Source organism: Pteropus alecto, unplaced genomic scaffold (assembly GCF_000325575.1).
Source record: "Pteropus alecto unplaced genomic scaffold, ASM32557v1 scaffold39, whole genome shotgun sequence".
Lineage (NCBI taxonomy): Eukaryota > Metazoa > Chordata > Mammalia > Chiroptera > Pteropodidae > Pteropus > Pteropus alecto.
This window is the reverse complement of record NW_006443568.1, coordinates 3,020,251-3,035,247: the sequence shown is the minus strand read 5'-3', so window position 1 is coordinate 3,035,247 and position 14,997 is coordinate 3,020,251. Positions and strand designations below refer to the sequence as shown.

General features: G+C 33.0%; 1 protein-coding gene across 2 annotated transcripts in view; it reads left to right on the top strand.

The window, feature by feature from the left end:
• Positions 1 to 14,997, top strand: part of ZMYM4 (zinc finger MYM-type containing 4) — a 143,183-nt gene that overhangs the window by 99,433 nt on the left and 28,753 nt on the right. For both annotated transcript variants that reach the window (XR_003043808.1, XM_006924252.3), the window contains 10 exons: positions 124 to 161; positions 1,080 to 1,224; positions 3,431 to 3,549; positions 4,222 to 4,393; positions 6,318 to 6,371; positions 6,781 to 6,960; positions 7,347 to 7,441; positions 11,134 to 11,305; positions 11,493 to 11,588; positions 12,176 to 12,327. Coding sequence is in view for 1 of the 2 variants with exons in the window: in XM_006924252.3 (XP_006924314.2) it covers positions 124 to 161; positions 1,080 to 1,224; positions 3,431 to 3,549; positions 4,222 to 4,393; positions 6,318 to 6,371; positions 6,781 to 6,960; positions 7,347 to 7,441; positions 11,134 to 11,305; positions 11,493 to 11,588; positions 12,176 to 12,327 (1,223 nt within the window). In the remaining variant the exon portion in view is untranslated. The remainder of the gene's footprint in view (positions 1 to 123; positions 162 to 1,079; positions 1,225 to 3,430; positions 3,550 to 4,221; positions 4,394 to 6,317; positions 6,372 to 6,780; positions 6,961 to 7,346; positions 7,442 to 11,133; positions 11,306 to 11,492; positions 11,589 to 12,175; positions 12,328 to 14,997) is intronic.

Genomic DNA, 14,997 nt, shown 5'->3' with positions numbered 1-14,997 from the left:
TTATGGATTAAATTAATACATGTTTTAATTGTGAGAGTCTTTGTGTTTATTGTCCAGTAAACAGCTTTTAATGATAATGCTTAAATGTATAAGATCCTAAATATATGTTTTAATTTATGTCAGGTGCAGTTCCAACAGTAACAGCGAAAATCATTGGGGATGTAAGTTTAATTTTTATTGGTATTGCTACTGTATTTTCTATTTTTATGCAGTATGACTATGTCTAAGCTAATTTGCCCTTTATTCTTAAATAAAATAAATTTCATGAGCTCATTTAATCTTCATTCAGGAGCAGGATTTTCTGGTTATTTAATTAGGACTTTTATATATTTTAATTTCTTTGAATGCTTGCTATCTATGTACTTACTGAAGGTTTGTTTGATAGTTTGGTTTTTTCCAACTGTACAGATTTAAAGTGAATTGTACAGAATTCAAGCATAAAAGATTTTGGGGGCATTTGTAATATAGTCAGATTATAAATAAACTATTTTTAAAATGTAGTTTGTTTTCTACCCAGTGCAGGTTATGCTGTAAATAACCATTCGTTTTTTTTCTCAGTATTTTTTGCTTTGTCTCTTAAAAAGAAAATAAATAATGAGAGAAACTTATAACTAAAACAATGACATTTCTGAAGTGTTTCCTTGTCTCTGCGATAAAATTCGTATCATCTTTTTTTAAGTCAGTCAGATGATTATAAGTGATTCTTCTTATTTCTCATCTTGAAGCAAAGGCTTCTAAGATTAACTCAATCAAGAAGAAAACATTTCTCATTTTTAAATCCAGCCAGCTTTGCAGTTGAACAACAATGGCTTACAATAGAAGTAGCATTTTCTTGGTAAACAGAACTGGTATTTAGGTGTATTTAGAATCAATATATACTGTCAAAATATTCTGTCATTGCTATTTCAGGAATATTACATTCCTTACATATTTAATTGAATATATTCTGTGTTTTCCATGTGATACCAATATAGTATTTCTTTAGAAATTATAATATTTTCTGTAATTCATGATAAGCTTTTGAAAACCTCTTTGCTTTCTTTGATTTATTTTTTCTTTTGATTTTTGTTTTTAACTAGGCAAGTACACAAACAGATGCCCTGAAACTGCCACCTTCCCAGCCTCCAAGACTTTTGAAAAATAAAGCTTTATTGTGCAAACCTATCACACAGACTAAAGCCACCTCATGCAAACCACATACCCAAAACAAAGAATGCCAGACAGGTATATTTCTTGCACTTTCTTAATTTTTTTTTAGGGGAAAGGAATGTGGGATCGGCCTTTATTAATTGAATGCCTACTGTTAACTAGGTAATGTACTTGATTGCTTGTATACATTTTTCAGTTTGGTTCTCACACCCATGAGTTAGGTATTTTCACCATTTGAGACTTAACAAGTTACAGCAGAGAAGGTAGTTAATTGATAATACCATACTGTGAACACTTCATTTAATTTCCTTCTTAATGGCAGTGTCATATTATGGAATTAAGTATAGGCTTTGAAATTATAGACACAGGGTCTTAATTAAGAGAGCCTGTTGTTTTCATTTTAGGTTTCAAATTTTCTATACTCTGTTTCAGATAAAGTCAGTTCCTTTGAGGAGGGCTTCAGGGTTTCTTTTCTTATGAAACTACCTCTCCCCCAGGCATAATCTCTGAGCCACTTCTCTGAATGCTGGGCAGGATGCCTGCATCTGTTCTTCTCAGCTTACCTCTCCTCACACAGAATCTCTGCCCTACAAGTGATCTGGGGTGAGGGTGATTTGGACCCCACTATTCTTGACCTGCCGTAGGACCTCTATCCTGTGGGTGGAAAGTGGGTGGAGGAAGGGAGTCCCCAGTCTGTCAGCTGCAGTCACCAGGAAATTAACCTCCTAAAGTTGAAGTTGGAGAGAATGAGAAATGGTGGTGGCATTTCCTGGTGAGATCTGTAACCCATGATTGGGAGCTCACTGAGAAGAAGCCCATTCTCTTTTTGACTATGCCCACCCAGAGTACAGCTTCTGTGAACTGAACTGTCTAAGCTGGGGATGTGGAGCAAGTGGTGGGTTAGCTGTCATAGACTTCCACTGTTCTTACTGTATTTTAGTAGATTTTCTTTAATAAATGTTTCTCCATTTGCTGTATACCCTAAGAACAATTTCTAAATAATTCAAATGGTTGTTTTAAACAGTTTTCACCATCTTTGCTTATTTAACTAGGGAATGGAGCTGTGGAGCTCCTTATGCAGCCAAAAGAAAGATTCAGAATTTTTAAACCAGAGAAGAATCCTAGATCTGGAAGGTTGTCCTATAGGCCATTGCTTCTCAAACATTAATATGCATGTGAATTACTTGAAGATTTTATTAAGTAGATTCTAATTCAATAGGGCCTGAGGCTTTATATTTCCTACATGCTCCCCAGTGATGTCAATGTTCCCCAGTAATGGACCACATTGGATTGCAAGGCATAGATGACTTAGTTCTGTTTTATTGTATCAGTAGTGACTTTAATTTAGTATTCTGTAGCTTGGTTATCAGACATCTCTATTCAGTTAACTTTTTTTTTTTTATTTTAACATCTCCTTCACCATGATAAAATTGATCCTGTATTATTTCCTGCTTTTAACCCTAGACAAATTGTCAGCTTTTCACTTCTTGTAACTAGCAGTACCTTTCTCCTACATTAATGATTTTATAGTTATCTAGCGTATTTTTCTGATATATAAAAAAAACTCTGTAGATGCTTGTTAAATAATTGAATGAATCCTCCATCCTTCCCACTTTTTCCCGATTCATATTTAAGTTAGTTTCCAAGTTCTGTTTCATTTTTATACATTAGAACATCAGCTATATATATGTTTGTGCTTTTTCCTAGGTATCATAACCACCCTAGTTCAGGCCTTCATCATGTTAGCTCTACATCTTGTAATTACTTCCTGCTTTTACACTTTATATACTTTTTATTCTGTGCTAAGATGACAGCCAAATTAATCTTTTTTAATGCGATTTTTGTCACATAACTCTGAGCTAACATCTAGATAGCTCCCTACAATATACTAGAAATGATTTAATAATGTACATTATAACCTCACAAAAAGGTCCCTGCTATCTATTCAAACTCTTTAACCTACCCTACTTATTCATTTAATAGCTTTCCATACCCCTTACCTAAGATCACTGTTTGAATTCTCCTAGTCATTCATTCATTCATCCAAATTATCTTTTATTAATTTTATCTTCATGTCATTGATAAACATTGTATTGTCCACTTTTTGTTAGTGCTATACTCAAACCTTTCTTTGCTACTTCAGTTATTTCTTCTTTCTATGAACTCTTAATATCATAGATTATACTTCTTTTGAACTATAAATTTCTGTATGCTTAAAATTTTTTTTAATTAAAATCTTGTTTCTAACCCTCTTTGTTTTTGTTATTTTCATTTTCATTAGAAGATATTCCAAGCCCTCCTCAGATCCTCGTGGTGCCAGTTCCTGTACCAGTGTTTGTGCCCATACCTCTTCATCTTTATACTCAGTATGCTCCAGTCCCGTTTGGAATTCCAGTTCCAGTGAGTAATCATTGAGAGACTAAGATTAATTTAGTATACATTTTTTTTTTATTATTTTACAGCTTCATTAAAAACTTCACTTGTTGGTAAAATACACCAGACTCTGGTTGACTGTTATCATACAATATTACTTAATATGGAGTATATAAAGGAGTGCTTGTGTTTATACCCTGCCTTCTGAGAGAAGACTGCCATATAGCTTTTCTATAAGGTTTCTTAGAATAATAAGACCAGTCAATAGAAAAAGGTTAGAAACTGTGTATGTGTGTGTTAGAACACCACATTCTAGCAACAGTGAAAAGACCAATACTTTTTATTAAAGAAAAAATATTTTCTTTTGGAAATATATTTTTCCTCAGTACTGAACTCTTAAGGGAAACAGGTGTATGAAAATGTTAAGCAAGAAATAGAATTAAAAACAAAACAAAAGTGTGTTAGCTAATTATTCTTTTGGAGGATTCAGAGACATATTTTGTTGAGTTTCCAGAAAAGCTCTTACTGATTTTTATTTAAATAGCTGTAGTCTCGTAAAAACAAACTAACAAGACCATTTTAATTATCAGCAATAGTAGTATCTTGAATTTGTTTAGTATTTTAGTCATGTCACAAATAATATTTTTGATGATGAATCTGTTGCCCAAGGAGCTCTTCAGTCTGTTGTTGGTGTTTCAGATGCCTGTCCCTATGTTTATTCCATCATCCCTGGATAACGAAGATAAAGTCACCGAGAGTATTGAAGACATTAAGGAAAAGCTTCCCTCACATCCATTTGAAGCTGATCTCCTTGAGATGGCAGAAATGATTGCAGAAGATGAAGAGAAGGAGAAGACACTATCCCAGGGAGGTTGGTATAATTTTAAAGTAAAGAAAGAAAAAACACAACTACAGATTTTCAGGTAACTCAAGTAATTTTAAGTATCTGGGCAGTCAAGGTGTTTCTAAAAGCTTTATTATGTTTAAATACCAAGTCTATGAGTTTGCTAAACTTGTTGATAAATCCCAAAGCTATATCTTTTTTATAAGGAAATTAAGTACCAGTATTCAGTACAACTTTTAGTTGTTAATGATTCCAGAAAAACCTATAAATCCACATTTCATGATTATTCTTTAGTTTTATCCTTGTACTCAAAGCCATGGTCCCCAGATAAGAATTCCTCTTGCATAATAACCAGCATGTTGGTAGAAGATAAATAGAACCTTAGGGTGGAAAACAATTTGAGTATAGAATAGTGGTAACAACAATAGTTAACAGTTATATGGTTACCATATCTAGGCTTTGATCTAAGTGCATTATGTGCATTGCCTTCTTTAATCATCACAACAGTTCTATTAAGGAGTACTATTACTTCAGATTCCTCATTTGTAAAATAGGATATTATACTTGTCCACATTATGCAGTCAGGAAATGATGGAACCAGAAGTTGAACCTAGGTTTGTCTGACTCCAGAGCAAATGATGTATGATATTAAGCAGAACTCAGTGATATATATTTCAGAAAAGTTTCTAGCCTTAATTAGCAGCTCCTTGACTTTTGGATATAAGAAGAGATATAATAAGAGAGAGAGAGAGAGAAAAATGGTGTTTAAGATAGTTGAAATACATTGGTGAATTTTCACAAAGACCTTTCCATGCATCACTGATAAGTCAAGAAATTATTCTTTCTTGACAACTTTTTCTTTTATTCAGTGATAGTTTTTACAAAACTAACCACGGGGTTTTGATTTTGCATGATAAATGCCAGATGACCTTTGGAACACTATAGTATTAGAAAAAAGCACTGTCAACTTTTCTATTGCGTTGCCAGTAAGTTTTTAAATTGTACATATTCTGAGTGATGGGTGAAAAGCTTACTTGTTATTATCTCAGTGTTTCTGCTCTCATTTGCTCTTTAGTACATAATCTACTAATTCTGACCCATTTATATGTGGATTTTAAAATCTTAGAACATTGTCCCTATGTTTGATCTTCTAATTTTCTGATATTATATTTAGTTTGGAAGTTCAATTCCTGATGACAAGCCTTATTTTACCTTGGCTTCTCCATGTAACTTATATTCTAAGCCTTGGCTTTCTAAAGCAGTTCTAAAGTATGTTATATTTTACGGGGTAGAAAGCAATTTATATCAGATTTGTCAGTCTGTGGATAAATTATGTGTGTGTTTTTGTATTATGGGAAAAAAAATTTGAGATAGCACATGTATTTGTATTATGGGAAAAAAAATTTGAGATAGCACATGAGTTCAAAATCCAAAACATAGGTCCCTCTTGCCATGACTTCTTTCATATTGCTACTTGGAAGTGTAACCACTGTTATAAGTTGTAATCTATAATGTCTAATTTTATTAATGAATCATGGGGTGTGGCTCCATAGCGTAGTGGTTAGCATGTCTGCTTTACACGCAGAAGGTCCTGGATTCGCATCCCAGGTAGAGCCACGGACCATACCTGGGGTGCGCCAGGCCCCAGGTGCTCCACTAGCACGTAGGAGGAGATGCCTCACCTTCAGAGATCCAGTTCTTAAGAGGAAACAGCAACATCCATAGGTCAGGGGTGGAAGTGGTGGTGGTGGTGGGGAATTAAAGAGGGGAAAATAATAATAATAATTAAAAATATATATATTAATGAATCATTCTTTATGCATATGAAGGCTCTTTACTTAGAACTCCCTAGTGTGATTCATGTGTATAGTAACAGTCATTTCATTGGAGATATAATTTGCTCTGTATATGCATATAAATTTTTTTATTACGTGCTTTTCTTTTTCTTTAGGATCCCAAACTTCTGAACAAGAACTCTTTTTAGACACCAAGATATTTGAAAAAGGTTTGTAATTGTAAATATATTTTGGGTCTTAGAAATATTTACTAACCTCTGTTAGTAATCCAAACCCAGAAAGTATTAGCATCCTTGGACCATACCCCGGGTGCACCAGGCCCCAGGTGCTATTTGTAGGGGCCACCAGATGTCTATGATTGTGTGCTAATTTGTAATGAGAAATAATAAAAGCTACCTCAGATAATAGTTTTAAGGATTGAGATAATGCTTTAAAGTACATAGCCAGAATATGAATCCAGTTCTCTGAGGCTGGTAAACAAGTTACTTCATTCTTGAATGTACCTACGTAATTGTCCAGCAGCCATATCTCAGTTTTTGATATTCAGGGGTTTAAGAAGGTTCCTGGCCATGTCAGGAATCTGTCTTATTTTGAGGGTGTGTTTTCTGTATATTTCAGACCAAGGAAGTACATACAGTGGTGATCTTGAATCAGAGGCAGTATCTACTCCACATAGCTGGGAGGAAGAGTTGAATCATTATGCGTTAAAGTCAACTGCTGTGCAAGAGACTGATTCAGAGTTGAAGCAGTTCTCAAAAGGAGAAACTGAACAGGATCTGGAAGCAGATTTTCCATCAGGTTTGTGCAGTATAACCTGTCCACTGAAAATCCTTTATTTTAGAAGATTGGAACAACTCTTAATTGACATTATGGAGCAGTTAAAATGTGTGATAATAATGTAGGGCACAAATGGTCTCTGCTTTGAAAGTGTTAATTCATACCATATAGTTCTTATAAATAGTTAATTTGGTGTTGTTTTTTAAGCTTTCCCACAGTAAGCTTAAAAGGTTTTCTTGATTTCTAATGAAGTTTTAAATGCTATATCTTTTGAGTAAGTAAAATCCTTATTTTATCACAAAGTAATAAATATAGTATTATCTGATACTATTCTTTTCCAGTCTTAGTCTTTGTTTAAGTATGTGAATTGTTTACCTCATATTATGCCTTCTGCTGATTTGTTACAGAATCTTTTGACCCACTGAACAAAGGACAGGGAATCCAGGCACGTTCCCGAACAAGACGACGACACAGAGATGGCTTTCCCCAGCCCAGACGAAGAGTAAGCAGTAGCTTAATTTTTCTATTGTTTTTTTTCCCTTCATTCCATAAGTATTTATTAGTTCCTGTAGTTTAGAAAACTCTGTAACAGCCAAGGTCACAAAATTTCATACATGTGTTTTAAAATCTTGTGTTTTTGTGCTTTCGTTTTTGTTTCTTCAAGTCGAGACCATATCTTGTATTTTACATTTCTTTCAGCAGGGACTTTGTATTTTGTTTCTATAATTGAGGGTTGTTTTGTTTCGTTTGCTTTAAAAAGCTTTTTATAATCCTTGTTATAGACTTTTTTAAAGTCTAAATTTAGTTTTTTACATAGTATAATAATAAAGCTCACTGTTTTATGTAATATAATAGTGAAGTCCACATGCACTGCTTTTTATGTTGACAGAACTTTCCCTTACCAAAATTAAAAGTATAATACTTTTTAATTAGCTCTATAGAGTTATAATTAAATTTAAAATTTCATAAATTTTTAAGGGTACAAGTTGATGGGCTTTGAATGTATTTAGTATGTACTACCACTGCAATCATAACATTTCCACTTCCCAAAAGGTTCCCTTGTGACCTTTTGCAGTCAGTCTTCATCTCCAGCTCCTGATAACCACCAATCTGCTTTGCAGACTGACGCAAAATGGTACTGCTTTTGCCTTTTCTAAAATTTCATATAAATGGAATCATAATTTGTAGTCTTCTGTGTTCTGGCTTCTTTCACTTTAGCATAATGCTTTTGAGATTCATCCATGTGTTTCCTGTATCAGTAGTTCATTCCTTATTTCTGAGTAGTATTTCATTGTATGGACAAACCATAATGTGTTTAACAATTGATGTGTATGTTCCATCTGCTCCACACTTTTTCACACTTGGTATTGTCAGTTTTTAATTTTAGCCATTCTAGTGAGTGTATAGTGGTATCTCATTGTGGTCTTAATTTGCATTTTTCTAATGACTAATGATGTTGAGCATCTTTGCATATGCATATTTGCCATTCAGCTATCTTTAGTAAAGTGTCTATTCAAAACTATTGCACATTTAAATTGGGTTGGTTATCTTATTGAGTTAAGTGTTTTTTATCACAGTGTAATTATTTTTATCAGATATGACTTTTGCACCTGTTCTGTGATTTCCTTTTTTATTTTCTTAATGGCAAAGAACAGAACTTTTTAGTTTTGAGGGAGCCCACTTTATCAATTTTTATTTTTTTACTGTTCATGCTTTTTAGTATCTCATCTAAGAAGAATCTTTGCTTAACCTATGGTAACTAAGATATTCCCTTTTCTTATTTTATAGTTTTAGCTCTTATGTTTATGACCTATTTTGAGGTAATTTTTATACATAAGTTGAGGCAAGCATTGAGGTTAATTTTTTTTGTATATGGATATTCAGTCGTTACAGTACTGCTCTTGGAATAGAGTCTTCTTTCTCCATTGAATTACATAGGCACTTTTGGTAAAAGTCACTTAATTAGATATGTCAGTCTATTTCTAAAACTATTCTGTTCCATTGATTTATATGTCTATTTTTATACCAGTTCCAACTGTCTCGATTATTATAACTTTACAGTGAGTCTTGAAATCAGGAGTGTTAAGTCCTCCAACTTTGTTCTCTTTTTTATCAAAATTGTCATTTGCTTTTCCATATAAATTTTAAAATCAACTTTCAATTTCCATAAAAAAAGTCTGCTGAAATTTTCTTTGGGGCTGTTCTGAAGCTATAGATCAGTTGGCAGAGAATTGACACATAGCAATTTTGAGCCATCCAATCTATGAAGATGGTATCTTTCTTCTTTATTTAGATTATCTTTTAATTTTTTCAATAGTTTATTTCATTGTACAAGTCTTGTATTTTGTTAAATTTATTTAATAAGTATTCAAAATTTTTTGATCCTATTATGAATAGTACTATTTTTAAAATTAATTTTTTGGTGTTCCTCTTTGGCATATGGAAATGGAGATGGTTATTTTATATTAATTTATGTACCATGATTTTGTACAACTAAAATCTTTACAATTTTCTACTTGGACAATCATATTATCTGTGAATAAAGACAGTTTTACTTTTTTCTTTCCAAATTTAATACATTTCCTTTCTTATTCTTAATTTATTGTACTACTTAGAATCTTCAGTACAATATTGAATATTAGTGGTGAGAGCAGACCGTCATACTTGCTTCCAATCTTAGGGCTGGTGTTCAGTCTTGCAACATTAAGTTTGATGTTACCTGTAGGTTTTTCATAGACAGCCTTTATCAGGTTGAGGAAGTTCTCTTCTAATGCTAATTTGCCAGGTGTTTTTAATCATGATTGTGTCTTGAACTTTGTCAGGTCGATTTCTTGCATCTATTGAGGTGATTATCCATGGTTTTTTTTTTTTTATCTGAGTCTAATAAAACAGTAAAGTGCATTCATTTTCAAATAATAAACTAACCTTGTATTCATTGGATGAACCCTAATTTCTTATGATGTATTTATTCTTTTATATATTGCTGAATTCAGTTTGTTAATATTTTGTTAAGGTTTTAAGTATCTCTGAGTGGGATATTGAACTCGTTTTCTTGTAATGGCCTTGGCTTTGCTATCAGGGTAATGCTATTATCATCAAGTGAATTTGTGTTTCCTTCTGTTTTCTGAAATACAATTTATAAGATTATTCAACTGGCAGAATTAAGCAGTGAAGCCTGGGTCTGGATTTTTGTTTGTTTGTTTGTTTTTTGGTAGGAAGGTTTTAAACTGTTAATTCAGTTTCTGTGGCTATTTAGATTATCTGTTAGAGCAAGATTTGTTAGTTTGTGTCCTTCAACAGATTTATTTTATCTAAGTTGTCAAATTTATCGGCATAACTATGTTCACAATATTCTTTTGTTATCCTTTAATGTCTAGGGGGTTAGATATTGGTAATTTGTGTCTTCTCTCTTTTTTCCCTGAGAATTCTAGCTAGATATTAATTTTCTTCTAAAAGAACACAATTTTAGTTTATTGATTTTTCTTTTCTAGTGATACTTGCTCTTATTTTTATTATGTCCTTCATTTCCTTACTTTGAGTTTTAATGTGGCCCTTTTCTGATTTCCTAAGATAGCAGATTATTGATTTTAGACTTTTTCATTTTTCATAAATAATTTTAATACTATAAATGCCCCCATAAGCACTGCTTTAGCTCTGTCATAAAAATTTTGATGTTTTGTTTTCATTTTCGCTTAAGTTCAAAATATTTTCTAATTGTGTTTGTTGTTTCTTCTTTGACCCATGGGTGTATACATATATCTTGTTAAATTTCCAGTTTTTTAGTATTTTTTAACATTGTTTCATTAGTTTTCTAATTTAATTCATTGCAGTTAGAGAATTTACTGAAGCTTGTTGTATAGCCCAGAATATGTTGTATTTATGTGTTCCATAGACCTGAGTGGTAATAACTGTTATTTGTATCTCATTGGGTGGGTCCAGTATTTGGAACATAGTAAATACTCAAATGCTAGTAATTATTACATATGATCTTTGACATTTTACCTTTTTTTACTTTTCTTGTGGATTGGATTAGATGATCTCTAAAGGTCTTTCCAGTTCTAAGAACTCTGAATCTTTCAGATCTAATACTAAATTCCGTATTCTATAAATTTATGCCCTTTCTAACTTTGAGAACATTGGTTATTAAAGATCCAAAACTAAATTTTATATTCTGTATTTTTGGAATTCTTATAGGGACGGAAGAAGTCTATAGTGCCTGTGGAACCCAGGAGTCTTATTCAAGGAGCCTTTCAAGGGTGCTCAGTGTCTGGGATGACACTGAAATACATGTATGGGGTAAATGCCTGGAAGAACTGGGTTCAGTGGAAAAATGCCAAGGAAGAACAGGGGGATCTGAAGTGCGGCGGTAAATACACAGCATGCATTTGTGTTTTGATTTAGGGGATAAGGGGAACATAGGTAAATAAAGTCATGAATCTACTCAAAAAGGGTAAATACTAGGTCAAAAATCCCATAAAACTTTGTTTTTGGCTACTTCATTTTTTCTCCATTTCTTTGTTTAAACTTCTCATTTATTTTTTTCTTCTTGTCAGGAGTTGAACATGCTTCATCTAGCCCATGTTCTGACCCCTTAGGAAGTGCTCAAGACCATGCACTCTCTCAAGAATCTTCAGAGCCAGGCTGTAGAGGTAAACTCACTTTTCTTTTTTTGATTACTTGTAACATCATTGTCTATTTTAAATTTGTAAGTGGAATATTTAAAATTATTTAAAACTTGAAGTCCTGTGGTTAAAAAGAGAATTGACATACCACTCCCAATTTGAAAGAGCTTGTTATAAAGGTAAGGTTGTATCTTCTGATCTTGAGTTTATTATGCAAATATAGGAATTTTGTTTACTTTTTTAATGCTATCTAAGTGGCTCAAATTCTTTACTAACTTCTTTAACTCTTCTTCACATTTCAAGGTTTAGGATTAGTGTCACCTCCTCCAGAATCTAACCTGACTCATTTCTATTAGATATCCCTCATTTGCTTTCATAGTCTTGTTTAAATAAAACCTTTATCATAGCACCTGTTAACACCATATACACTTCATTGTTTTTATTTCTTTAAAAAAGACTTGAGATCAGAATTTGTCTTGAATCCATGTATTCACCACTGTACATCCATGTATTCACACTGCCTGAAGCACAGTAGTAGTGTTTATTCAGTGAATCAAGTAATGCTACTCTGTTCCATATAAGTTAATTTCAGATGTTTTCTACCTTTCACACAGTTCGCTCTATCAAGCTGAAGGAAGATATTCTCTCTTGCACTTTTGCTGAGTTGAGTTTGGGCTTATGCCAGTTTATCCAAGAGGTGCGGAGACCAAATGGTGAAAAATATGATCCAGACAGTATCTTATACTTGTGCCTTGGAATTCAGCAGGTATCACATTTGATAATTGTTATAAAATTAATTGCATTTTTAATAATTCTAATAGAACTTGTGAATTAAGTTGAAAAATTAAAGCGTATATTGGTTGTTTGGTATTGTTCCTGTATTCTTTTAATATATAAAGGAGCCACGGACTCTGATTTAAAAATCTTAATCATACAGCCTTTTGTAAGCTAAATCAAGACTGTTATTAGAATAATAGAAATTGAGGATGGCGTACTTTATTGTTAAATGAACTTAAAAGAGACAAATAACGATTTATAAAAGAAGTGACACAGGTGATTGTGTATGTATATATGTTATGTATTTATACAAATCATGTAGTTTCATTTAAACTTTTAAAATGCAAATTAAAATAACTACCATTTTTTGTCTATCACATTAGCAAAAAAAAAATTAACTTGACGCGAATTCTTTGAGTCAGGAATTTACCTGGTGGTAACTAGCTGGTGGTAACTAGTGAATACTTTCTAAAAAGCATTTTTGAGCATATGTTTCAGGAATAGTTTTGACTGTTCATTCATTGTCAGTAATTCCTTTATGGGAGTCTGTCAAAGCTAATATTCTGAAGTTCAGACATCATTGGACAAAGTTGGAAATAACCTCAATGTCCACTAAAGTGTGATAGCTAAATGGATTGTAGTATATTTATAAAGTTGTATATTTGTAGTCAGTGAATATTGTTTACAAAGTGGCTTTCTAGTAACATGTAAAAATATTAATATTAAAGCATTAAATGAAAAAGAGTACAAATTCTATGTGTATCACTATATGTTAACATAGTTTTTAATATAGTGATTTAAAAACGAGTCACATAAATGTAACAAAACGAAATGTACCAAAAATGTTTATGATGGTTATTATCTAGGGTGGTAGAACTCTGGATGTTGATTTTTTCTTTATTTGCCAAATTTTCTTCCATTTATGGGGGTGGTGTTATTTTATTGAAGCATGTATTTTTAAAGTTTTATTCCCTAACTTACATACAGAAATGCAATCTCAGGTGGCAGCAAAACAAAATGGATCTCCGCATCTTATACCCGCCAGACCATGTGCTTGTATCTTCTAAACAGTGAGAATACATGGAGGATCAAAGGGATCAGGTGCCAGGAGGCTCTGGTGCCAGAGCAAGTTGAGCAATAACATTGAGGGCAACTTGCCCAAGAGATAGAACAGATGGAAATCCTGTGATATGCCCAGAGCTCTCTGTACATACTCCAGCACTCACATGGGAGCAGGAGAGAGGGTTAAGGGTCCGAGTTCACCCAGACGTCAAGAGGGCAGATTAGCTTTAAGGCAGAGTTAGCTCTGTCCACACAAATGGTTATAATAATTGAAAATTTTGCTTGCTAACAGTGTGTGAACACCCATTTCGTGTGAATCCTCTTCACCATTCTTTTTTAATATTTATTATTCCGAGTTTTTAAAAATGGCATCTTGTGGCTCCAATTTATATTTTTCCAACTTTTGTGAAGTAGAGTATCTTTTTATGTTGGTCATTTTGATTTTACCTTTTTATCTGTAGGAACTTTTTTATATTGGGGATATTTAATATAAGTATTTGAAATAAATTTTTCTAGTATATTTTTAATATCAGAAAAAGTAGATTTATTATTTTATAATAAATTTATTGCGGTGACATTGGTTAACAGAGTTATATATGTTTCAAACGCACAATTCAATAATACGTCATAGGTATATTTCATTGTATGCTCACCACCCAAAGTTAAATTTCCTTCTTTCACCATATATTTGACCCCCCCTTTACCCTTATCTATCTCTGGTAACCACTAAACTGTTGTCCCTGCCCATGAATCTCTGTCTTGTTTGTTTGTTGATTTTAGTTTTATATCCTACGTATAAGTGAGGTCATAGATTTCTTTTTTTTTTTTAATTAATTTATTTTTTACGGTGACGTTGGTTAGCGAAAGTCATAAGTTTCATCTGTACACTTTAACAGTAAGGCATATATATATTTACATTGTGTGTTCTCTTATGGTTAGATTTCTTTCTGTCACCACATATTTGACCCCCTTTACCCCGTGTACTTCCCTCATCTTCCCCTACCCTCTGCTAACTACCAGTCCATTGTCCATGTCCATGAATCTCTGTTTGTTTGTTGGCTCATTTGTGAATCTCTGTTTGTTTGTTGGCTCATTTGTTGCTTTTAGGTTTATATCTCACATATAAGTGTTACCATGTGATTTTCAACTTTTTCTGTGTGGCTTATTTCACTTAGCATGATTATCTTGAGGTTCATCCATGTTGTCACAAATTGAAGTATTTCATCCCTTCTTATGGTTGAGTAATATTCCATTGTGTATATGTACCACTGCTTCTTTAGCCAGTCATCTATCGTAGGACGCTTCGGTTGCTTCCATGTCCTGGCCACTGTGAATAATGCTGCTATGAGCATCAGTGTGCAAATATCTTTATGGAAATGGGTTTCAAGTCTTTGTGGTAAATACCCAGTAGAGGGATTGCTGGATCATATGAGATCCATTCTTAGTTTTTTGGGGAACCTCCATACTGCTTTCCATAGTGGCTATACCAATTTGTAGTCTCACCAGCAGTGTATGAGGGTTCCCTTTTCTCCACATCCTCTCCAGCATTTGTTATTACTTGTCCTGTTGATTATAGCTATTCTAACAGGTGTGAGAT